This window comes from Nicotiana sylvestris, chromosome 7 (genome assembly GCF_000393655.2).
Source record: "Nicotiana sylvestris chromosome 7, ASM39365v2, whole genome shotgun sequence".
NCBI lineage: Eukaryota > Viridiplantae > Streptophyta > Magnoliopsida > Solanales > Solanaceae > Nicotiana > Nicotiana sylvestris.
The window spans coordinates 173,180,352-173,205,979 of NC_091063.1; the positions used below are offsets into that span (position 1 = coordinate 173,180,352).

General features: G+C 36.4%; 2 protein-coding genes across 2 annotated transcripts; one reads left to right on the forward strand and one right to left on the reverse strand.

The window, feature by feature from the left end:
• Nucleotides 1–18,174: 18,174 nt before the first annotated feature.
• Nucleotides 18,175–19,088, forward strand: LOC104238975 (auxin-responsive protein SAUR19). The gene has a single exon (XM_009793507.2). The coding sequence runs from the start codon at nucleotides 18,254–18,256 to the stop codon at nucleotides 18,635–18,637; it is 384 nt and encodes a 127-aa protein (XP_009791809.1). The 5' UTR covers nucleotides 18,175–18,253; the 3' UTR covers nucleotides 18,638–19,088.
• A 947-nt stretch (nucleotides 19,089–20,035) lies between these two features.
• Nucleotides 20,036–24,262, reverse strand: LOC104238976 (uncharacterized). Its single transcript, XM_009793508.2, has 3 exons — nucleotides 23,312–24,262; nucleotides 21,538–21,706; nucleotides 20,036–20,532 (listed from the first exon to the last, which is right to left on the reverse strand). The coding sequence occupies exons 1-3, from the start codon at nucleotides 24,140–24,142 to the stop codon at nucleotides 20,090–20,092; spliced, it is 1,443 nt and encodes a 480-aa protein (XP_009791810.1). The 5' UTR covers nucleotides 24,143–24,262; the 3' UTR covers nucleotides 20,036–20,089.
• Nucleotides 24,263–25,628: the final 1,366 nt, after the last annotated feature.

A 25,628-nucleotide genomic window follows, 5' to 3' on the forward strand; every position in this document is an offset into this window, starting at 1 on the left:
CCCTCAAAGCTAACCGAATCATCAAGATTCAAATCCGATCCCTCTAACACATAAGTCAACGTCCGGTTGACTTTTCCAAAACAAACCTTCCTTAAAGAGACTAAGTGTCTCATTTCCTACTAAAACCAATCCAAATCAACTCGTTCACACCCAACACTGATAATGAAACATAAAGAAATAGGAAATGGGGAAAACAGGGCGGTAACTCACAAGACGATGGGTCGGGTTGTCACAGCTCCATCCCTGTACCCCGAAAAGGTCAAAACAATTGTAATTCTTCTTCCCCCTCTACGGAGAGGGAAGGCAACGCTCAATTTTGAATAAGATCTTTTGGTGCTCTATTCATCTAATATGCAATTGTTGTCATTCAATATGGTATTAATTAAGTTTTACTATAATTTACCCCTTCATCTTTGATTGATTTGCTTAAAAAAAGTTAAAAATCTTTTGAGACAAACAAAACTCTCACAAATCTTCAATATAATTTCATATCCTTAATAGATTCTTACACCTTATATGTAGCATATATCCAACAAGTTATCCGACATAAATTCAGATAAGAGAGTCATATCCATGATATCAAAAAGACAATTTATCTTCCTTTTGATAAGAATTGACAACTTCACCTACACCATAAGTTAAAAAGGGAAAAGGAAAGGGACAACACATTACATTTCATAATTGTTTACCCTGAAATCCGAGTATCAATTAAATTTGTATTGTGGTTTTAAAGATATATGATTTAATCCAATATCAACTGATAATCAAGGAATCAAACGTATAAATCAGAGAATAAAGAAAGTCAAACCAGTTTGCAAGTCAAGTATTGACCCCAAGTTAGGGTGGCCTCGAGGTAGGTTAGTAAGAACAATAAAGTTAAAAGGGCAATTCTGATGAGTAGTAAGCAAGAAAATGAAAAATGTATATTCCTTTGTCAATGATTGATGATGTTACAAATGAATAAGCTCCCCTTTATATAATAGGGGAGCCCTTTATAAGGTACATTTCCATTTTTAGTAGGGAATCTTATTGGGGTAGCTGTCTAACTACCTAGTACAAATTCGTTCCAGATTTTACGTCCTGATATTAGGGTCGTTGCGGGAATCTTGCTCTTTCTGTTATAAAATCATAACGGCATCGACCTCGGGGTTGGTCATACTCGGCCTCGGCGTTCATCGAGCACTTCGATATTCAGGTCTTGTACTTCACTATTGGGCTCGAGCCCGGTCTGCTTTGAACTTATTCTCAAAGCGACTCCTCGAGCCTACGAAATCGAACATACCTGATTTTGACCGTATATAGATAGTCCCCCCGTTTCTTAGAATAAGATGATAAGAAACAATTTGAGCCTCGATTATCCGGAGCCCCTGATGATGATGTCATTCCCGTGACGCGAGCACTTGAGGTGACCAAAACGTCCAGTCGGTTCGCTCCCCCAAAATATTAAATGTCTGCCAGTGGCTGTCGGCCATTAGCGTCACCAAACCGTCACCGCATTCCTATAAATACAGGGCTTTTATTTGAATTAAGGACTTTGCTTCCATCTTCTAATTTCTCTTATCTCTCCTTCTCTTCATCTCTCTCTTTCATTACTTGTTGCTCCGTCCCTTTCAGTGTCAAAAAATATCAAACTTCGTCTCTTTCCGCTTTCTCTAACCTGAATCAATGGCGAAAACTTCCAAAACCGTTCCCCAAAAGGAGAAAACTTCCTCCTCATCTTCCCGTTCAGTCGGTGACAAAGCATCGACCCTTCACGAGATCGTTCCCGGCCCCTGTGTCATAAAGAAAGACTTCAAAGCTGAAAATTCCCCCGCGATTCCTTTCCGATGTGAGCATGTATCGAGGTATATCTGCTGATAACGGAGAAACACCCCGAGGCCATGAAAAAGGATTGTGGCTGGGGGGATGAGGTTGTGGTACATATCCCCACTCCCGATGAGAGTATCACCACTCATATGGAGGGGTTCCTAAGTGTTTACACTTACCCCTTCACATTGGGTCCCGTCAATCCAATCATGATCGACTTCTGCAAAAGGTATCAAGTCACCCTCGGTCAGATCCACCCCTTTTTCTAGCGCATAGTGATCATGCTCCGCTATTTCTCCAGCAAGGCCGAGGGTCTCGAGTTCACCCTCAATCATCTTATCCGATTGTACCGACCTCAACTTTTTCGAGGGTTGATCAAGCTCTGACGCTGGTCTATCAAGTCCTTCTTTGCTAGCAACGACAAGGATAAAGATCGGGGATGGATGAGCCGGTTTGTGCGACTGAGGACCAACTATATCATCCCTGAGGAGAAAATGTCATTCCTAGAGGAGTGGAACCCCGATTGTAAGTGAAGTTTTTTCCCTAGTAATCTTCTTTATTCCGTTTTTGCATTGTATGATGCCTTCATCCTTTTTGCAGCGGTCGTTTAGATGCCCCATGCGGTCCTCGACCTCGAATATTGGGTCCGAAAACTAGTTGTGACCTCCGTGTATGACGAATGTCGCTGGCGTAATTTGGCGAGGGGCATATGGGAAGCCAAACACCACGGTAAGTTCTTCTTGTAAGTTTTTGATGCTTTCCTCTTTATTCGAGACATTTCTTTACTCATACGTAATTTTCATTTATGCAGGCATTGGAGACTTCTATAAAATGAGGCCGGACCCGCATGGGGAAGAGATCGAGTCCCCGATTCCGAAATCGATGAAAGATAATAAGAGGAAAAGGGTTTTGAAGCCCGAAGATCTCCAAAATAAAATGGCTCCTACTCAAACACGCAGGAGGAATCTCATTCACGTAGACATAGACTCAGTCCACCAATTTCATGATGAAGAAGAAGACGAAGGCAAAGGCTCGGCGCTGGTGGCCCGAGCCAGGAAGCCGGTTGAAGCTGCCAAGCCTTCCGAATCGGAGACCCTGCCTCATGGTGGGGAGGCTCCGAAGAAAGATGCGGGCAAAACCCTGAAATTGCCCGAGGTCGAGATTGTTCCTCGGCCATCAACAAGCACACCGAAGAGGACGGGTTCCAAGATCCCCAGGACTGAACAGAGCGCCCCAAGTGATTTTCTCGGGGCTACGACAATAGGTCACTCTGCCCCTCTACCGGCTTATTTTGAGGAGGCCATAAGGGAGGCTCAGGCTCTACAAATGCCTGACTTAAGTGGAGTCCCTAGAGAAGAAGATCATTTCCGGGATTGTTTTACCGGGGTTGATGATGCCTCCGATCTCAAAGATGCATCTACCCTCTTCGAAGAGGCTCAACGCCTTTTCACTTGAGTAAGTATTAATTCCTATTGTTGCAATTTTCTTTTTCTTCTTCTTCTTCCTCTCACCCTAACTGGTATCGTTTTTTCTGTGTAGGCTCTTGCAAAGTTCAAGGCCGATCTGAGCCAATGCAAGGCCGAGCTCCAGAAGACCTCGGACAAAAGGAATGCTTTGAATATCTTTTGAAGTCAAAAGGAGGAGGAGCTCAAAGACCTTCGGGCAGACTTGGCCAAATCTCGTAAGGATGAGGTTGAGCTGGACAAGCAGGTAACTGTTATTTTGAAAGAGTATGGTTTACTCGACCCAACTTCGGAGGCTAATACTTTGGTGTCTTAACTGCAACAAAAACTTGAGAGGATCGAGCTGCTTCGAGGGGAGTTCGATCAGATCAAGGCCGACTACAATCGGTGGAAGGAGAATATGGACAGCCTCGCTGCGGAGAAAGAGGCTGCTTTGGCTAAACTGGCATCGGCTAAGGCCCAGCTCCGAGGTGTTAAGGAAAAGAGTTCGGCCCAAGCCAAAAAGATCGATGAGCTCGAGGTCAAGCTTACCGAGGCCAGGGCCAAGGTCGAGAAGACGAAGGTCACGACTAGCAAAACCATCGCTATGTATTTTAGGGACGTCGAGACTGTACAAATGCAACTAAGGGAAGTTTTCGACCGAGAGAGGCGGAGTAATAATCTGGCCAGGTGCCAATCCCGGAGGGAGACCCTCAAAGAAATCCACGCTTGAGGTTACGACCTCTCTGCAGAAATAGCTCAAGCAAAGGCGGATGAGGCCGATACCAGATTTCTCGTTTCCTCCGATGATGATGATGATAATGATGATGATGAAGGCAGCAAAGGTGAGTCTGACAATGATGAGGGGCCCGACGAGGAAGCTTCTCCCGAGGGACATAGTTAGGGTTTTTTCCTTTTCTTCTTGTATTTTTTCTTTTTGTAAGACCTCTTGTTGGTCTCTTATACATACCTTTTCTCCAGTATATGAAAGAAAAACTTTCTTGAATGCCTTCTTAATTTTTATGAACATGTTTCTTGCCTTGCAAAATTTTAGCATAGTTTCATGCTTTGAATGATGCGTTCGAGACTTTGCCTCGAATGGTTTCCTTGAAATTGCCATGGTCGAGTTCGAATAAGGTTCCAATTTTGGGGCATAAAACCTTAAGGGCATGTGACGGATAATGGTGAGTCCCCGAGCCATAATTAAGTTATTGTTTATTTGGGCTCGGGATAATCGAACCTTTGGGTTCGGATTGGGCGAGAATAATATCTCGAACCCTCAGTGTATCAGCCCTTAGACTTTTTTAGATCGGGCAGTTATGGCCTCTATAAGATGGGATTATTCCCCTCTTTCGGCTTAAAACACTTAGTAAAAATTTATTTATGCCTTAGCATGTATCTTTTACCCATTGGGTTTTTTGAGGGTTCAATGTTGATTGAAACCCTTTTGCTTTTTGTGCCTTAGCACGTTTGTGTTAAGATAATTTTGATACCTCTTAAGGTTTTTCCAGGCCTGATTTTATCGAATCCCTATTATAATTTGCCGAGGGTAGCCTATTTTAACCGGTTTTTCAAAGTATTAGAAGGCATGTTGTTTATTTCGAAATTCAGACGTCTCCGGGCCTTGTTATTTCGGCCGTAGCCTACGGGTATGCCTCTTGGGCTTATTTCCCAATAACATTTTGAACTTGTTTGAAATGTTAGTCCTCGAGTATGATGGCATTGGCCTTTACATCGGGGGGTGCCTGTTTGAGGTCTTGTGACTTCGTGCAACCCCCGAGTGTTCGAAGTGTATTTATGCTTGGCCCTTGATCCATTTCTCATAAAATCATAAGTATGGAGTATAGTAGCAAATTTTCTTTGAGACACACAGTGTTTGATTAGAATGCTTCTTTGAATAATTGATACATGCGTACATGTTTTGCCATCAGGGCTCGACTAATCTATATGGGCACGGTTCACTCGACCATTTGACCCATTACAAAATTTCTCTATCAATACCCTTTGACATGAAGTATTTTTCTTAAAAATATAACCTCCTAGGGTGATGCCCCCCAGTATTTGAGGTTGATTGAAAAGAAGCCTTGGATACTGTTGAATTTTTCTCAGGTAGAACATTTTTGTTAACTCGTTAAAAACTTCGCCGGAAAAACCCATTTGGGATAAATATCGGACTAAGGGAAAAAGAGTGCAACGCGTGCTTTAAAATCCAAGATCTTTGTGTTAAAAAGTTTCATCGACACCTCGATCGAACACCTGCAATAATTTAGTAGCAAATACGAATGGAAAAAGGAAAGAGTCATACCTCAGCAGTAATATCGTTTGAGTAGTGACACGTTACAATTGTTTGGCAATTGTTCGCCTTCCATCATGCCAAGTTTGTAAGATCCCTTTCCAATGATATCGATGACTCGATATGGTCCTTCACAATTCGGGCCTAGATTCCCTTCGTTTGGATCTCGAGTATTGAGGGTGACTTTCCTTAGAACTAGGTCCCTGATTCTGAAGTGGCGAAAGTTGGACCTTCTATTATAATATCTCTCGATTCTTTGCTTTTGCGCATCCATCCGGATAAGAGCAACTTCTCGTTTTTCATCCAATAGCTCGAGGCTAGTATTCATAGCCTCATGATTTGATTCCTCCGTTGCATGTCGAAATTTGGTGCTAGGTTCGTCGACCTCGATTGGGATTAAAGCCTCAGAGCCATATACTAAGGAAAATGGGGTTGCCCCCGTGCTGGACTTTGATGTCGTTCGGTACGCCGAAAGGACTTCGAGTAGAATTTCTCTTCATTTCCCCTTAGCGTCGCTCAACATTTTCTTTAAATTTTGGATAATAGTCTTGTTCGTAGATTCGGCCTGTCCGTTTGCACTCGGGTGATAGGGTGTCGATAAGATCCTTTTTATTCTTTGTTCTTCGAGGAACTTCGTTACCTTGCTGCCGATGAACTGCTTTCCATTGTCGCATACGATTTCAGCAGGTATCCCGAATCGACACACAACGTGATCCCATATGAAGTCTATAACTTCTTTTTCTCTAACCTTCTCGAAGGCCTGTGCTTCCACCCATTTAAAAAAGTATCCAGTTCTAAACAAAATGAATTTAGCTTTACCTGGGGCCATTGATAGAGGATCGACGATATCCATCCCCCGTTTCATGAATGGCCATGGGGATAGGACTGAATGAAGTTTTCCTCCGGACTGATGGATCTTCGGTGCAAATCTTTGACATTTATCACATTTTCGAACAAACTCCTTAGTGCCTTTTTCCCTGCTATCCCAGTAGTACCATGCTCTAATGATTTTGTGAATCAAAGAATCAGCGCCGGCGTGGTTCCTACAAGTGCCTTCATGGACCTCTCATAAAACATAATTGGTGTCCCCCGGCCCTAAGCATACTGCCAAAGGTCCATCGAAAGTCCTCCTGTATAACGTTCCATCTTCATCTAATGTGAATCGGGCGGCTTTGGCTCGTAGGTCTCTTGACTCTTTAGGGCCCGATAGGAGCTTTTCGTTCTTTACATATTCAATATATTTATTCCTCCAATTCTAGGTCAAGCTTGTAGAGTTTATCTCGGCGTGACCCTCATCGACCACAAATCTCGATAATTAGACGACAGTCCCCAGGGCATTGTTCAAAGATAGTGTAATTTATACAATATGACATTGTTCGCTTTGTGTTAAACTCTCACAAATTTTCAATATAATTTCATATCCTTAATATATTCTTATACCTTATATGTAGCATATATCCAACAAGTTATCCGACATAAATTCAGACACGATAGTCATATTCATGATATCAAAAATACAATTTATAAGAATTGACAACTTCACCTACACCATAAGTTAAAAAGGGAAAAGGGAAGGGACAACCCATTACATTTTATAATTGTTTACCCTGAAATCCGAGTAACAATTAAATTTATATTGTGATCTTAAAGATATGTGATTTAATCCAATACCAATTTATAATCAAGGAATCAAACGTATAAATCAAAAAATAAAGTAAGTCAAACCAGTGTGCAAGTCAAGTCTTGACCTCGAGTTAGGGTGGCCTCGAGGTAGGTTAGTAAGAACAATAAAGTTAAAAGGACAATTCTGATGAGTAGTAAGCAAGAAAGTGAAAAATATATATTCCTTTGTCAATAATTGATGATGTTACAAATGAATGAGCTTTCATTTATATAATATGGGAGTCCTTTACAAGGTACATTTCCATTTTTAGTAGGAAATCTTATTGGGACAATTGTCTAACCGCCTAGTACAAATTTGTTCCGGAATTTACGCCGTGATCTTAGGGCCATTGCAGGAATCTTGCTCTTTCTGTTACAAAACCATAACGGCATCGACCTCAGGGTTGGTCATACTCGGCCTCGGCATTCATCGAGCACTTCGATATTCAGGTTCTGTATTTCACCATCGGGCTCGAGCCCGGTCCCCTTTGAACTTATTCTCGAAGCGACTCCTCGATCCTATGTAATCAGGCATACCTGATTTTGACCGTATACAATAATATTTTAGCTTAACTAATATTCTTTTACGTTATCAAATTACTTTTAATTGTTATAACATGTATCTGTTTTTTTTTTCAAGATTATAAAATGCAAACCGAGTAACTCCACTATCTCATCTTTATGTATATCTTACACTTCAAGCTGATCTTGAGAATGATTACTCCTTTTATGCATTTTGTAACAATTTAGGTTAGGCTATCTTCAAAATACAAGTACCTAATAATTTTTTATGGTAAGACTTGGATTTATGTTGAATTTTAATGAGAAAACCATTTGTTTTTTCTTCATTGGTCTTTTTTGAATTAATGGTTCAGTTGAAGCTATCACTGACCTAACTTGATAATAACATAACTGGCTCTTAAAATAAAAAAGAAAACAAGATCAAACCTTAGATTTAGGTAGTAGGGTATCCATCACAAAGCACAAGAAAATGATCTTTTGAGAAAAAACTTGAGCTTCATTTCACTCCTATATTTTACTAAAAATAGATCTTTACAAAAATAGCCGGCATATTTTGTTGTTTATTTTTTTTAAGCCAGTATACAAAAATTATACATTGATTATGATTATATATATATATATATATATATATATATATATATATATATGCACTTTCACCGATTATTTTTATTTTAAATAATTGAACGGACTGCTATTTAGGTTAATCTTCTATTAAAAAAGCTGCAGGATTTCCTAGAAATAGTAATGGGACCATTAGTATATTTATTATTTCCTATTAAAGTAGTAAAGGGACCATTAGTTTTTACTACAGTTTTTTGAGGACTCAAAATACAAAAAAAATTAGGTGTGTTTGTCTAATTATGTCCATAAAGTTTAGTGCACTCGTGGTAAACATAATGGCCTTAATCCGCGGAGAGCTGACAATTTCAACCATATAATCATATTTCCATTATTATTCTCCACTTTTCGTTTAACATACACATTGGTTAATACTCCCTTCGATCCATAATAAGTGATTTTTTGGTTATTTTTATTCAAATTAAAAAATTCATATTTTCATATTAATTAGCAATGAAATTGACCATATTAACATTTACTATCTTTTCACACTTTTTATTTTATTTTATATTTGATATAATACCATTTTAGGATTTAGGATATGATTATATTATCAACTCCCACGAAACATTGAATGAAGCAACTGGCAGACGAAGCAACCGGCAGAACATTGTGTTAGGTGTTTGCCATAATTTCTTACCATATTTGGTTTTCCTATTTGTTGAAAGAAAGAGCAATATAATTACCTTAATTGAGTTTTCCTTTTTGTAGAAGAAAATTATAATTCTCCTATTGTAGGAAAAGATTTGGACTTCTATAAATTGAGAATCCTTCCTTCTCATTCAGTAGCCTCCACAATGTAATCATATGGGGTTTGAGAGTCGTATTTAGGGGGAGAACTTTACGGGACAAGTGTTAGTGTGTCACTTGTGTTTGCCTCTTTGTGAGGTTGTTCTCTCGATATTTTGTACTCTCTTTTTATATAGTGGATTGCTCATCTCCGCACGTGGACGTAGGTCAGTTGACCGAACCACGTTAAATGTTTGTGTCTCTTTTGATATATTTCTCTTTTGTTGTATGATTTATCGTCGCTCAAGATTTGCTTTGCTAGCTTCCGTATGACAACTGATTTTTACGGTCCTCACATTGAAAACTTTGTAAGCTTCAAACACTATTTCAAAAAAATTCAGCAAGAAATCTCAATTTGTCATGTATTTCAATTTAAAAACGTCGTTAAAATATAAAATAGAGCCAAAAAAATGAAATGATCATTAGGTTTTCTACTAACAAAAGTACTCCGTAGCTGAAGAGTAAATACACATAGACACGATATGGACTACTAGAGAAGTGAAGTGAAAACGTTAATCTTATCATATGGAAGAATTTAATTGCATTGGAAAATAAATACTCCTAACACTATTTATTCCAAGGTTAATGTAGGAAAAAATAATTAATTCATTCTTGAAAATATCACTTATTGTGGACCGGATGGAGTCAGTGGCGGAGCCACATTAAACTCTATTATTATTAGCCTTAAAAATTGTGGTCGAAATTAAGTTGCGTGGCGAAAAAAATACTATTTACTTTTAAGGATAGGCCTTTCGTACTTAAATTCGGACGGAGAAAAGACAATTAATCAGTGCACTAAAAAATATAGGGAATGAGATTGAGCTAACATACAAGAGATTAAAAGACGGAATATATAAAAGAGAATTCAAGGTTAAAATAGTACGGTATAGTCATTTTTTGGACTGGTCATTCAAAAATAGTCATCGTTTACGAAGTCAATGAAAAATAGTCACTATTTTGCTGCAACAGAAACCGATCCCACATAATATACGAGAGTTCGATGCATCTGTGTACGAACTCCAGCATATTATGTTGGACCGATATACTTTGCTGACTCCTGTATAATATACGGGAGACTGGAGCACCGGTGCTCCAAACTCCAGTATATTATACTGGACATTTATACTTGCTGGAATTCCAGTATATTATGCTAGAGTTCTAGTGTACTTATGCTGGAACTCCAATATATTATGCTGGAGTTCCAACATAGTTATCCTGGAACTCCCGTATAATATGCTGGAGTTCAAACATACTTATGCTGGAACTCCAGTATAATATACGGACATATTTTCCGAGTTTTGAACAGTATTTTCGTTCAGATTTATCTTTACATGAAAAATGGCTAAGTTTCGATTACTTTTGAAACTAGGCTATTTTTGAATGACCAATTATAAATCTGGCTATTTTTAAATTTCTCCCGAATTCAAGGGTAAGCACGAGATGATTTTCTTTCACAGTACTACTCCCAATAATGGAAATAGTAAAGCCATTAACAAACTTTAGCTTACCAGCCAATGATGTTGATGAGCTAAGTGAAGAGAAAATGATACCATAATAGAGTAGTGATCAAGAACACCGCTATCAATGAAAATAGTAGTAATAGTTTACATCCTTCAGATTTGTAGTAAATAGTGGTGGCAAAATTATTAAAAGAAAATAGTTATCTATCCATATTATCTATTAAAAGATAGGTCGTATAATGAACTATTTAAAAACATGTCAAATATGGATAAGAACCATATTGTCCATTTAAAAAATGATTATCAATGGATAACTAATGAATTTAACTTTTACATCTGTAAAGCCTCAAATTGGGGTTCCTCAAGTTTGAGAGACTAATAGCCCGTTTGGCCAAGCTTATAAAATCAGCTTATTTTGAAAAGTATTTTTCTCAAAAGTACTTTTTAAAAAAGTGTTTTTGGTGAGAATTAGTTTGTGTTTGACTAATTAATTAGAAAAGCACTTTCGAGCACTAATTAATGTTTGACCAAGTTTTTGAAAACTGCTTCTAAGTGTATTTTTCTCTAAAGTGCTTTTGGAGAGAAACTATTTTTTTCTGCTTCTCCAAAACTGCTTCTGCTTCTCCTCAAAAGCACTTTTTTTCATTCCAAAAGCTTGGTCAAACACATCAATTTTTGGCCAAAAAAGCGTTTTTGGCCCAAAAAAAACTTGGCCAAACAGGATATAAGAGCCCGTTTGGACATAAGAAATTTTTCCTTTTTTTTTTTTTGAAAACAATGTTTGGTTATCAAAATCTTACAATTTTTCCAATCTCACTTGAAAATACATTTTCAAATTTGAAAAGTTTTCAATTGAAAATGAGAAGGTTGTTAGTTTTTAATTGCAAAATATGTTTAAAAAAGATATCCAAATAATGTTACAAAAATTATAACCAAACACAACTTCATCTTCAATTCAAATTCTAGTGAAATTCTAAATTTGAAAATAAAATAAAATTGGAATTCATGTCCAAACGCCTACTAAGAATTCTCCAAATAGTCTGCCGATTAACCTATATTTTATCCGTATTAAATATGGGTCGAACCGCATAATTTATCCTTTTTCACATTATCTATTTTCGACCCGTCCATATCCGACCCGACCCGCCCGTTCCCCACCTAGTAGTAAACAACAATAGAGTTAGGACCGCTTAAAGTAAAGTGATTTATGTACCCTCTATGCATACCTAATTGTCTAATTCAGAGGGACAAAAAGGAGAGGAAGACAAGGAAAGATACATCAAAAGATGGTACAACGGGAGAATACTTTTTTGCATTAGAAATTGAAGAAGAATTTACACTTTTTAGGGTTTGTGTTACAATATCACTGTTTGAAATTCAAATTCATCACTGGGCGGGGGGGAGGGGTGTGGGGGGAGGGGGAGGGGGGTACCCCATAAGTCTATATAACTGAATTGTATAGTAGAAAGAGAGATCAACATTTTACTTTCTGTCTAAAGTAAATTTTACTTATTATGAATAAATGATAAAGAATATCTATAAGAATTCTAGCTTAGTGTTCTCGTTAAAAAATAATTTGTGGAAATGAATGTTGCTTAATAACATTGTATAGTCGCTCTCAAAATAATAGCCGATATATACATTTTGTATATATACAAAAATTAAAATTTTATACACTTTTTCGGTTATCGAACGTAAATAGTTTCTGGCGCTAACTAAAAATAAAAAAAAAACCCTATTAAAAGTAAAAATTTATGGCCTTTTTTCTTTCTTCTTCTCACTTCATAAATTTCATTTCAGTATTAAACATTAAATTTGGTATTCAAGAATGGAAAACTTTACTAGTGATAATGGAAAAATAGAAGCAGAAAAATATACAAAAAAGATGATTAACGGTCTCTTGGCCAATGACCAATTGAACCAACAAATCAATACAAAACAATTTTTTGGTCCAAAAAACCTCTTTTTATTAGAATCTAATAAATGCCTTTAATTCTTTCGTCTACTTTGTTTTGCAACGGACTGTAAATTGTAAAGCCATAAGATTATAATATTCCTTTCGTTTCAACTTATTATACTTTTTTCATTTTGAAACGTTCCAAAATTGTTTGACACCATCAAATTTCGGTAGTTTTTAAAAAAATTAAAATTATTAAATTATTCATATTTTATTTTTTGAACTCGTACTTTAATATTCATATTTGGGGCCGAGCCGACTGAAGCAGGAGTGGAAGTGAGGCTCGACCCTCAAGTCATCCCTAAGAGGAGTAGTTTCAAGTACCTTGGGTCAATTATTCAGGGATCCGGGGAGATCGACGAGGATGTCACACATCGTATAGGGGTAGGGTGGATGAAGTGGAGGTTAGCAACGAGAGTCTTGTGTGACAAGAAAGTGTCACCGTTACTAAAAGGTAAGTTTTATAGAATAGTGGTTAGGCCTGCTATGTTGTATGAGACCGAGTGTTGGCCGGTTAAAAATTCACACATCCAGAAGATGAAAGTAGCAGAGATGAGGATGCTGAGGTGGATGTGCGGGCATACAAGGATGGACAAAATTAAGAATGAAGATATTCGAGAGAAGGTGGGTGTAGCCCCCATAGAAGACAAGATGCGGGAAGCAAGACTCAGATGGTTCGGGCACATTCAGAGGAGGAGCACTGATGCACAAGTGAGGAGGTGTGAGCGACTGACTGTGGTGGGCACGAGGAGAGGTAGAGGGAGACCTAAGAAGTATTGGAGGGAGGTGATCAGGCAGGACATGACACGACTTAGGATTACTGAGGATATGGCCCTTAACAGGAAATTGTGGAGGTCGAGCATTAATGTTGTAGGTTAGGGGGAAGTTTGTGAATATTACTACAGCGCACTAGAGTGAGACTAGCCATTTAGGAGTTACTCTTAGGATGCTACTGATCAGCTACTGATGCAGGGTTGTATCTATTGGATATTAGTATACCTTACACCTTTTTTTCATCCTTTTCGTATTTCTTATATTGTTGTTATTTTGTTATTTTATGTTATGATTTTATGTTATTTATTCTGAGTCTATTGATAGGACTAATATATTGTCTCTTGTTGCTCTCTTGAGCCGAGGGTCTCCTGGAAATAGCCTCTCTGCCCCTCAGGGTAGGGGTAAGGTCTGCGTATATATTACCTCCCCAAACCCCACTTGTGGAATTATACTGGGTTGTTGTTGTACTTTAATATCTTGCAGCAACATACTGTATAAGATAAATTAATATCTTAATATCGTACTTTAAGTATATTATTTCGACAAAACCTTGTAAACACAAGGAATTACTTTTATAATTTGTTTATCTTTTTCAAGGATCAATCTTTTATGCATTATAATATAATTCTGGTTTATTGCATATCATGTTACATAGTTGTAGTCATTGTTTTTTTCCTCATAATAGTTTTAAAACCACTATAATTATTTTAATATTTATTGTGAATCAAATCAAACAGACTTTGAATTGGTTATTATTTATTAGCAAACAAAAAATAGTTTTAGATCAAGTTTACCGAAACTGCACAGGCTATGATTAAAGAATCTCATGGTCTTAGAACGTTAAAATAGCACTGACTAGCTAGTTATCGGACTGGTCATTCAAAAATAACCAGCGTTTACAAAGTCATTGAAAAATAGCCATTATTTTGCTGCAACAGGGACCGGTCCAACATAATATACTGGAGATCGATGCACCTGTGTATGAACTTCCAGCATATTATGCTGGAACTCCAACACGCGGAAAGTTCCAGCATAATATACTGGAGATTGGAGCACCTGTGTATGAACTTCAGCATATTATACTGGATTGGTATATTATACTGAACTACAATATATTATGCTGGAGTTCCAGTATACTTATGCTGGAACTCCAGTATATTATGCTAGAGTATTTTCCGGATTTTGAACACTATTTTTGTTCAGATTTATCTTTACATGAAAAGTGGCTAAATTTCGATTACTTTTGAAACTTTGGTTATTTTTAAATGACCACTTCATTTCTCTTCTAATAACCAAATAGCCCCATTTCTCATTTGGGGCCCAAATCCTGAGACAAAGGGCTTTAATCCCGAATTAGGTCTAAGTCCTCAACTGGACAGAAACCCAGGGGGCCTATTCCTCAGGATTATATGAAGAATTAACTAAATAACCACTTACTCAATCGCTTAAACTAACATAGATGGTGGATATATATAACTATGTATAATTTATGTATATTAGCTAGAAAAAGTAAACAGTAAATTCAATTGGCTATTTGTGTAAAGATCCTAAATAATAAATATAGGAAAAATGACACTGTATAGCCGCTGTAAAGATAATAGCAGAAAAATGTATAAAATTTGTATATATATACATTCTGTATGTTATATACAAATATTATACACATTTTATACACTTTTTCGGTTATCAGATGTAAATAGTTTCTGGCGCGGGCTAAAAATAATAATACCCTAAAGGTAATTATTCTTTTAGTCTTAACAAATGTACCAACTTGAACCTTATTTTCATGAGACATTTTGTTTTTCTACCCTTTTTGGTGGTGGTCGGAGGTGGTGGGGAGGGGAAGTTGGGGGTGGGAGCAGAGGTGGAGCCACATGTATTCAAGAGTGTCAATCGATACTTCTTTATTGAAAAATTATTCTATGTAATTAGATTTTTCTATAAAAATATTATGGACATATACTATACATATTGACATCCCTGGCCTTCTTCGTTTGTTTACTTCTTCATATTTTAATCTTCTTTAATAAAAGTTCTTGCTCCGTCACTGAATAAGAGGAGAAGTATGTTTAATTTATCTACATCTTAAAACATATTTTACCCCTTAAACATGTTTCACGTTTTCATTACAAGCATCATTTTACTCGATACAACTTACAAATAAAAATAAAAATTTCTTTTATGTGTTATTTTTATATCTCTTATGTGTAAAAATAAAAATTTCTTGTGAAAAAAATATAAAACTAAAAAATAAATTGTAAAGGACTATAAAATCAATTCTAGTCAACCAGAAATAAACATAAGGCCTTTTTGAGCCGATGGTCTTCTGGAAACAACCTCTCTGTCCCTCGGGGTAGGGGTAAGGTTTGCGTACATATTACCCTCTCCAAACTCCATTTGTGAGATTACACTGGACCGTTGTTGTTGCTGCAGAAATAAACATAAGGAAGAAGATGAGAATCTGTTATTTTGTCAAGTAAAATTTCACTAATTCAAATTAGAATCTTTTCTAAAAAAACTAAATCTAATAAACTTAAATTATAGGAGTAATTAATCTAGGAAGTACACACTTTTTCAATAATATACGTTGAGAATGTATTGTGTCTTATTTACTTTTAATGTTTAATATAAGGAATTAAAAATTGCATGGTTAGTTTTTAATTAGATGTTACTCGAAGCAAAAGTACATCCAATTGTACTCTTTTCTTTAGATATTCTAAAAGCCACTGCTCTTATTTTATATATATATAATAATTTTCCAATATATAAGAAAAATATGAAAAAAAAGAATGATGTCCCTTTCTTCAATATCCTGAAAAGAAAAAAAGGAAGAACAAAATAAATACTACTCATATTATAATATAAGGTATTCTTCTAGAGTTTGAATTTTGTGAAAAAGACAGCCTTTATGGATACTTCTAATAAAACTTCAAATTTTCTAACCCTCTTTTCTCCCTTGAATAAGGTACACATTTTAGTACTGTCAATTAGTCCAAGACATATTAAATTAGGCATAAATACTAAAGGAAAATATTCCTAATTTTGATTGTTTCTATTTCCAGAGCATCACTATTAAGAAAACTAGAATTAACTACGAACTTCGTCGCTAAATCGCTCGTAGCTAAAAGATTTTTTTAATAACCTGTAGCTAACCGTTACTAAGTAAGAATTGATTTTGCTATTTAGTTATAGAATTTGTCTGTCACTAATTTTATTCTTATTGGTATCGTCGCTTGAATGGAGACCCCCAATAGGCTGACTTTCCCAAATACCCCCCGTCGGCACTTCACCTCATGTGTCGGGATTTTTCGTGTCGTTTCAATCGTTGTGGTCGACAAGAACATATCATATACGACGCAAATTTTAATTAGTTGGGTCAATAAATTTCGAATATGAAAATTCTAATTAGTTGGGCAAAAACTAGTTCATTTAGTGGATGAAAATTCTAATTATGTCCTTTTGTGGATGGAATATTCCCATAATTTCAACCATTTATTTTACATTTGGCAAGTAGTGCCGTCCTTGTTTACTTATTTGCCCAATTCTCTTTGTTCCTTCTTCTCTCCAAATGTTATGGGTCTCCACTCTTCAACTTTTCATTCTTTTTTATTTCTTTTAAAAAAAAATTTGGCCGCTTGACTAATTTTTAATCACCTAAAGTGATAAATATTGGAAGTTTTTTTAATTATAATATATACTTTAAAATCCCTTAATTTTTGGTTTCATGGGTACCCACCATTTTCAGCCGTCCAATATATTGAAGGGTTGGTGATAAGTCAATTTTTCTAGTTGATAGGAAGTTTAATAAGTTATACTTTAACTTAAAACTTGATTCTTGATTTAATTATGTAATGGTTAAAATTATTTTTGTTGGTTAGAAAGGAATCTATTGGTTGTAACTAATCCAGTATTCCATTTTAAGTTATGGATTAACGGCTAAAGTATAGCATGCTGTTAGAATTCTATTTAAAGAAAGTGATTTTTTTTCTTTTAAAATGTTTTTAAATAATTTGATATAACCAACTCTAGATTCTAGATCTACCATCCATTTACCTAATTAAGGAGATTAATTTTTTTTATATGGTGAAATAATTCTCCTAATGGAATCCCAAATAGCTCAAACACTAGCATTCGAAAAATATTTACCCTCAGCCGGTGTTTACTTAATCAATGATATACATGTGTTTTGTATATGAACTTTTATCACTTAATTATGATTATGACATATGTAATTTCACTTTCATTAATGTGTAACCTTTAAGTTAATTAATTGATGTAGTGTAAACACATGCTACCGCCAAGGGCGCAGCTAGGTAGGCGGGAGGGATTCGGTCGAATTTCCTTCGTCGAAAATTATATTGTACATATATAAGGTCAAACTTCTTCGTATGTTTACTTTTTATTTTTTATTTTTTGGACCCCCTTAGTAAAAATCTTGCTTCTGTCACTGGCTACTACTACTATATAATAACTTTAGGTTTCCTTGATTTATATATTAGATATTGATTTTCCTTAACTTCTTCGTGTGTTTACTTTTTATATTTATTTTTTAAATCCACTTAATAAAAATCCTGCTTCTGCCACTAACAACTACTACCTCTATAATAACTCTAGGATTCCTTGGTTTATATAGGCCAAGTTTGATATGCACTAAATGATGCTATTATAACTTGTTGATAAGTCAAAAGTGCATAAGACAACATTTAATTAAGGACAAATAAACCACCACAATCATACCCTCTTTCCAATTTTTAAAGTCAAAGGCTGGCCCTCTTTGAGAAATTCTTCCCCTCCTTCCACACTACAAAAACCATTGCCACCCACTCTTTCTCAAATGCAATAATCAAGAAACTTGTCTCTCCTTCTTTGCATCTTCCTCTTAATTTCTTCTATTCTTCTACTTACATACAATTCAAAATCTTTCTACAAAATGCTAGGTAAAAAGTTTGGTTCAATGAAGAAATTATCCAAGAAAGCTAAGCAACAACATGAGCAACTTGAAAACTTGCTTGTAAAAGATCAAGATGATCAAGATCAAGTGTCTACTCCTACAAGTGCTAAATCCTCAAAAAAACAAGGAACTTTTGTTGTGTATGTAGGGGAAGAAAGAGAACGATTCGCGGTGCCAACGAGCTATCTTTCTCATCCATTGTTCAAGATTTTGTTGGAGAAGACATATAATGAGTTTGGTTTTCAACAAACAAATGGACTTGTGGTGCCATGCAGTGTTGCTGCATTTCAAGAAGTGGTCAATGCTGTGGAATGCTGCAATGGGAAGTTTGATTTTGGGGACTTAGTAGAGGAGTTTCTATAAAGTAGTGCGATATTTATCATGTTTGACCTTGATCCAGAAGGATTATATTAGTAATTGGGACGGATACAAGGTATATTGTTACTTTTGTATCACTTTTCGAGTGTGAGGATACGATAACAACAACTAGAACGTTTCAGTTCCAAACACGTTGAGGTCAGCTATTTTTCTAGTGTGACGATAGCCTATGGAGAAATAGATTCAAGGATATATACCTTAAGGAGGTAATTACATTTTAAGTCTTAATTTTATTTTTTGGTATTAAAGAGTTAGTGTAAATTAAGACACCATCAAATATCCTAGGTAAGCTTCCTTTTGCTTTCCCCATGAGGTAGAATTGGAGAGGAGAAAGCATTAGAGAAGTAATCTTATCATTTTGTTTTTCTCTTTAAATTAGTGTCAACTAGTTAATGTAAATTTGTAGTGACAAGAATGGAATGAGAAATATCCTTTGTTATTTACTTTTTGCCCTTTCAATTTAAATTAATGCCAATTTAAGGATATTCATCTCTATCATTTTAATTTTTCCCTTCACCTTTTTTTCTTGTCAAGTCACAAGTTTTTACTAAAGTATGTAGTAGGCATAATTATCTAGCTAGTCAAATAGCTAGGTTAAAACATATTCAAAAGGGAAAATTGTTAGTTTGATTTATCATCAAGAGGTGCATGCATGTTATATATTTAATTTTGATTTGGTCAAATATTAAATACTAAACACTGTGTTAGACAAAATTAGCCGAAAACAAAGTAGTTGGCTGCATGTTAGTTGGAGGAAAAGTAAGTTTAGTGTTAGTTTTGCAGCATTTGAGTAGTTAGGTAGTGTATTATAAGGAACTGGACATGAATGACTCATGGAATTTTTTTTATTTTTTTGTTAAACTTTATGCTATATAAAATTTTTTTTAATAGATATAGTGAATATACTAATATCTCACCAAAAAAAGAATGTTCTACAGAATATAACTTCTATATCGATCTACCCATCCGCTAGAATCTAGGGAATGTTTCTATTGTTTCTTACTCGGTGTCTAATACTCTCGTTAAGTCGGCAATTAATCTGTATTTGTGCTGTCGTAAGGCTCATTAAAGGGAGAAATGCTTTCTATCGGGATTTCTTCCATTTACAAAACTTGAACCCGAACCTTTGATTAAAAGTGGAGGGATTCTATCCCTACCGCCACAAATCAGGGAAGTAAGCACACAAAGCAAATTAGTGATCCAAGAATAAAAAAGTGACCAAGCTAGCCAATTTTCTGTTAATGAGTCATTCTTTGGCCTATGGATTTCCTACTTGGAGTTGACAAACTCGGCATCTTGCATAAGCAGAAAAAGAACAAGAACTTGAAACTTATTGTCACAATGAAACTGTTCTTCAGGGAACTTAGTGCAATTCATTAAACATGAGTGGGAAACATAATGCTTTTATTCAATCATCAATAATATTCCTGTAATTTGCTACCAGTCAACAAGGATTCTTTTCATTTCACCAATGAATTCCTGCATTTGTTCCCTAGTATGCAAAGGGAAGGGATAAACACATGCACAATCCAACTGTCCATCCCTAATCGTATCGAATATGGCAATAGAAGGGCCTACCCCATGCACAGACGCACAGCCGATGAAATCTTCTAATCCAATTTCCTGATGCACTGTGCTGGAGTTATCGATCACGGGGTCTTCAAACACAGAGATTAGAGAAGACCTAAGTGAAGAGGCGGGCGTTAAGCCAGGATTATCAATGGCCTTGCACATAAGGAAATTCAGGTCTCCCATGTCAGAAAAATGCTTGTTGTTGTTCTTTGCATTGATAAAAGATGTGTAACTTCTCATTGCCAGCTCCCATAAATCTTCTCCTCCCTTGACGTCATGCATGTTGAGGATAGCAGAATGATAAAAACCTGCATGATTTAGGTCATCATTTTAATATACTCTGTGCAGTAAACATCTTTAGGGTACAAGAATAGAAATGACAAAGAAGTTCAAGAGTGGTGAGAGTTTTTACTAAATATAAGAGCAACAGAAGGTATTGGAGTACGGAGTACCTGCCCAAGCACTAAGCTAAAGTGTCTTTGTTAGGGAGTACTTTACCCCTCCCCCCCCCCCACATGTGGGACTTTCCAATGTGAATTCAGATTTAATCGGGCCCCAATGTGGGTGCCGGACACCGGATGTTTGTTAAAGGGCTAATAGGATGTTTCCAGCAGACTATGGATAGTTTGAGCTTTTCACAAGTAAATGGATGATGTGCAATTAATAAACTTGCAAGTCACATATAGCAACTTTGGTATTTAATTGGAAGTAATTAGCCATGGACCAATTGAGTCCCGGATTGATTGCAATGAATGTAGGTAATGAGATATAGATAGATGGACTCCCAATAGGCTAGTCTTTTAGGTCGGGCTCTTCTACTTAGTCTACAACAATTAGTAGCATAGTAGCTTAGCAACACATGAGGCTGTAAATTGAAGTGGCTGTCGAGGAGAGTGCTAGGGGTGATGGCTTGGACCTCGGGAGGGGTGCTAGCCGTAATCAATTGGTAGGATGCAAGGAGTAGTGACCTGGACTATGGAGGGGTGCTAGCTGTGACTAACTTGTAGGACGTCACAAGTGGTACCAGCCGTGACTTATAACTGGGGCCAGATGGGTGCAAAGAACAATAGTCTGTAGCCAGGAAGTGGTTACAGACATGTGGATGAGGTCGTTGGTCCTCAAGCGGGAGCGACAATAGTGAACTACTTGAGTCCCTCATTGGCCAATATTCAATTTTGACCTTTAAGAGTGAAATAAGGAGAACTCCTGGGACAGAGAGAGTAAGAAAATACTTGCAAAAATAATCACTTTATCATTGAAACTATGGACAAGAAAAGGTAAACAGTTTATGGAAGTTGAATGCATTAACAAACCTGGAAAATCAGGGCTAAGCACTGGATCAAGAATTGAGCGGCAGTTAATAAGTGTTACAACTGCATACTTCTCCCATTGATCCTCAGGTAAGTCTTTGGAGGAATGAGCTGCAATTAATCCAGCAGCAGCCAACACCCCACACAATTTTATACCTCTTGTTTTGCAGCCCTGCCAAAATTCAGACTTTGTTATCTGCTAATATTCCTTTTCGGACTAAATTGCAAACTATGTACATTTACAATCAGGGGGTTGTGACAGGTTACTTTCTTTTTTAAGGTAACGAACTCACATTTACCGTACACAATTCTATGTAACTAACTTCTAAACCTCACCATTAAAAGTATTTGTACCTTGTCAGTGTCCAAAGTTAAACCATTAATCAAGCTACAAACATGTTCTAAATTGAGCAATGGTTTAGACCCCATGGGCCAATTTCCTTTTTTTGACAACCAAGAAATCTCCGAGACAGCGGTGCACGTCACGGAACTTGGGGGATGATGGGTTGCCCCTTTACTCGTCACCACCTAAATACCACCTTTTTTTCTACGACAAGGTTCGAACTTGTGACATGTCCTAATCCACACATCACGTATCACGCTCTTACATATTGAATCATTTGAATTAAAACACTGAAACTATGACTAACGCTAGAATCCAAGGCCTTGTACTAAAGCCAGAAAACTTATATTTCACCACATGCTATTGTTGACATACTCTATGTTTCACATGTGACCTGTATATCTATTTTTCGACAAATAGTACATGCATATGTAAAGTTGTACATCACGTGAAGAGAATAGTACCCTGCATTCAACAAGGACCGCAAATTTTCAACCAACATAACAAGATAATGGGACCAAAGAAGTTTTTATTGGGTCTACCTTTGCCTAACTTTATAAAAAATGAAACCAAGAGATTACCTAACTATTTTTTCAATGTGTCTTTCCATGCACTTTGATCACCTAATTATAATTCATTTACTTTATATTTTTACCTCAATCTACCAAAATATGATTAGATGTAAACATTGAGTCAGAAGACCTTATTGTTACATTTTCAAACTAATAACACAATTTTCTTGTAAGAAAGAAATAGAAGTCACAACATATGTAGTTTAATGTAGGTAAATACTTACACCAGTATTTACATCAAACCAAATAATTTAATCTTAGCAGTTAAAAATTAAAACTAGCATACATATCACTTAACCATGATGTCTCGGTGAAATACACATATCTTGTATCACGACCTAACAGAGAGTGCTAACATCAAAGAAACCTAAAGTTCAGATCACATATAAATATGAAAAAATTACATCAAATGTGATTTGATGTAAATATTGAGTCCGAATTAACCTTTTTTTTTGTTTTTTTTTAATGAAATAGTAGTTTGAGGTAAAATACAAAGTTAATAAATAAGTGATAAAAGTGCATATAAATACACATATGAATCAATTAGTTTAGTATAAATACCGAATATGAATAAATTTCTCAAACTATTGTGTTATCTTCTTGATGAAATATTATTATCGGTCTACTTAATTCAGGAAACTAAAAGTTGTTGTCATGTGACCAGGAAGTCACGGGTTCGAGTAGTGGAAACAGCCTCTTGTAGAAATGCAAAGTAAGGTTGCGTACAATAAACCCTTATAATCCGGCCTTTCCCGAATACCGTATATAGCAGTAGCTTAGTGCATCGGGCTGCTCTCTTTTATTAAATTAAGGAAACTAAAAAGGAAAACATGGAAATTATAATAATGTGATATAAACTTACATCAAGAATGCGATCAGTATCTTCTTTATTCAACTGCAATTTCACAACTTGAGATCCTCTTGTTGATTCACTATCTATGAAATTCAAATTAGCAAATCTCAGTGCATTCAATCCATACCCAACCATATCTATCCCACGTGCCCAAAATGGTTTATTAGCTTTTCCAGCAGGAATATATTCCTCTATTCCCAAACCAACCTCCATCTTTTCCCCTAATTCCAATTCTGCCCTTCCTCCTTCATTTTCATTCATCCCTTTTCCCTTCTTACTACTCATCAGCTCCAGCAACTTCCTCAGCAACGCCAACGCCGCCGCCCTGTCACACGTTGACGTGTGAATCCGTAAAGTAACTGCCCATTTCTCATCGCTTAATCTATAAATGCTCACGAATAGAACATCAGAGTCGGAGTGATCAGACGACGTGGCGACATTTGCCCAGGAGTTATTGTTGATTTCGTGCTCGAGGATTAGGTGAAAATCGGAGATTGAGGTGTGATTAGGGTTTTTGAGCTGTTGAAGAATCTGAGCCGTTGATGAGAGATCGAACGGCTGGATTTGAAGGTGAGAAGTGGAGGGAATGATGTAAGAGTAGGAGTTAGTTGTGGGTTCATAGTGAAGTTTGGATTTGAGGATAGGATTGGAATTTTGGAGTTTGTGGAGGGCATTTTGGAGAACTGAAATGTCAGGTGATTTTGATAAGAGGAGAGCCAAGACTGTTATCCCTGTGCCACTGGGAACCGCCTTGCACCAGCTGTGCTCGGTGTTACCTGCCGGCCGGGTTTCAAACTCACACGGCGGAGCTGCGGTGGTGCTGCTTTCTTCCTCAGCCATGAAAAGATGGGAGTGTGGTGTGTGATAATTATAATTGAGTGATAGCTAAGAAGGTACATGGAAATGGACAAATATATTGAGTGAAAAGTACTATAAAGTGGACAAATAAAGCATCACTGCTCTTATTATCTTTTATATTAATTATTATTAATAAATCTAACTTGTTGTTTATTCCTTTCTCTTTAACGAAAGGTTTCAGGTTCGAGTTCTAAATATAAAGACGTCCTTGAAAAAGTGCGCTTTACCTTGGTGGTAAACTAGTGTGTACGCTAACCTTAAACTTACCTTGAGAAGGTATTGAGGTTGTTTCTGATAAACCTTTCAGCTCAAGAAACACGTAATCACAACAAATAGCATAAGGAAACACAACAAAGGAGAATTCATATAAAGAAAAATAGTAATCACCATCAGGAAAAAAAGAAGAAGAAGATAACCGAAGCAAAAGAAGCAGTCGATAGTATTAGATATCTGCAAAATGAAAATATCAGAATACACTAGTGTTACAGGTATTAAAAAGCAAGACAGATACAAAAAAGAATTACGCTTGACAACTGTAATCTAATATCATGATTCTCAATTTTCACACGCTTTTATCAAAGGATCATGTCCTCGTCAAGCTGAATATATGTCATGTCCTACCTAATCACCTCTCCTCAATACTTAAACAACAGATGAATTCGTGACTCGAACTAAAATATAAACAACAGATTATCACTTGCGGGAATTTGGGAGTCACATATTAAGTCATTCACAATTATGTCAATTTTTTTACGACATATCCTTCTATTTAAAAAGGCCAAATACTTCAGCAGCCCCTTAAAGTTATCATCACTTTTCACTTAAACATTCTATTTTACGCCCGTTTCATTTAAACGCTCCAACCATATCTCAAATGTGTCCTTTAAACACAATTTGATGATGTGGCATACTACATGTATTATACTATTTTCCGAGCGTGAGAAATCAATATTTCTATTTTTTCATTTTTTTACTTTCATTTTCCTCTTATTCTTTGTCCACATCACCCCCTTCCTCTCTATTTTTCCCTCCGCCAGTTCACCACCATCACCTTGTTGCCTTAAATTTTATTGCCGAAATTAATGGCGTCAGAAAAGTCAGAACTCCGGCCAGGTCCAAAGAGGCGACAAGCCACAGTAATATGTTATCAAGGTTTTAACGTAACCATGAAATCAGTAATAGACATAACACGAACGAATCTCTGATACCATAACGATGGAATACCAAAAATGGTAATAAATGTCGCCTATTTTAATCGTAGCCGCCGAAATATTAAATGCCCGGTCACTTCTTTCAGTTCTGCTCTTTTATCAGTTGAAACAATAACGAAGTAGAATAATAGAGATGAAGGAGGAAAGGAAATAAGCAATGGCCGATGGTTGCTAGAATCGCCAGATTCTTTTTTGTTTCTTTCCTTTTTTCTCAACTCAATTTTTTTCTTCTCCAGTTAGCTAAAAGAAGGGAATTT

Bases quoted from the DNA above. Each gene is read 5' to 3' on its own strand.
- LOC104238975 (XM_009793507.2), top strand. From the start codon at position 18,254: ATGCTAGGTAAAAAGTTTGGTTCAATGAAGAAATTATCCAAGAAAGCT.
- LOC104238976 (XM_009793508.2), bottom strand. From the start codon at position 24,142: ATGGCTGAGGAAGAAAGCAGCACCACCGCAGCTCCGCCGTGTGAGTTT. The intron at 21,707-23,311 runs GTAAGTTTATAT...GAATTTTGGCAG, and splicing joins ATACTGATCGCATTCTTGAT to GGCTGCAAAACAAGAGGTAT. The intron at 20,533-21,537 runs GTTTGTTAATGC...TAAATCATGCAG, and splicing joins GCTTAGCCCTGATTTTCCAG to GTTTTTATCATTCTGCTATC.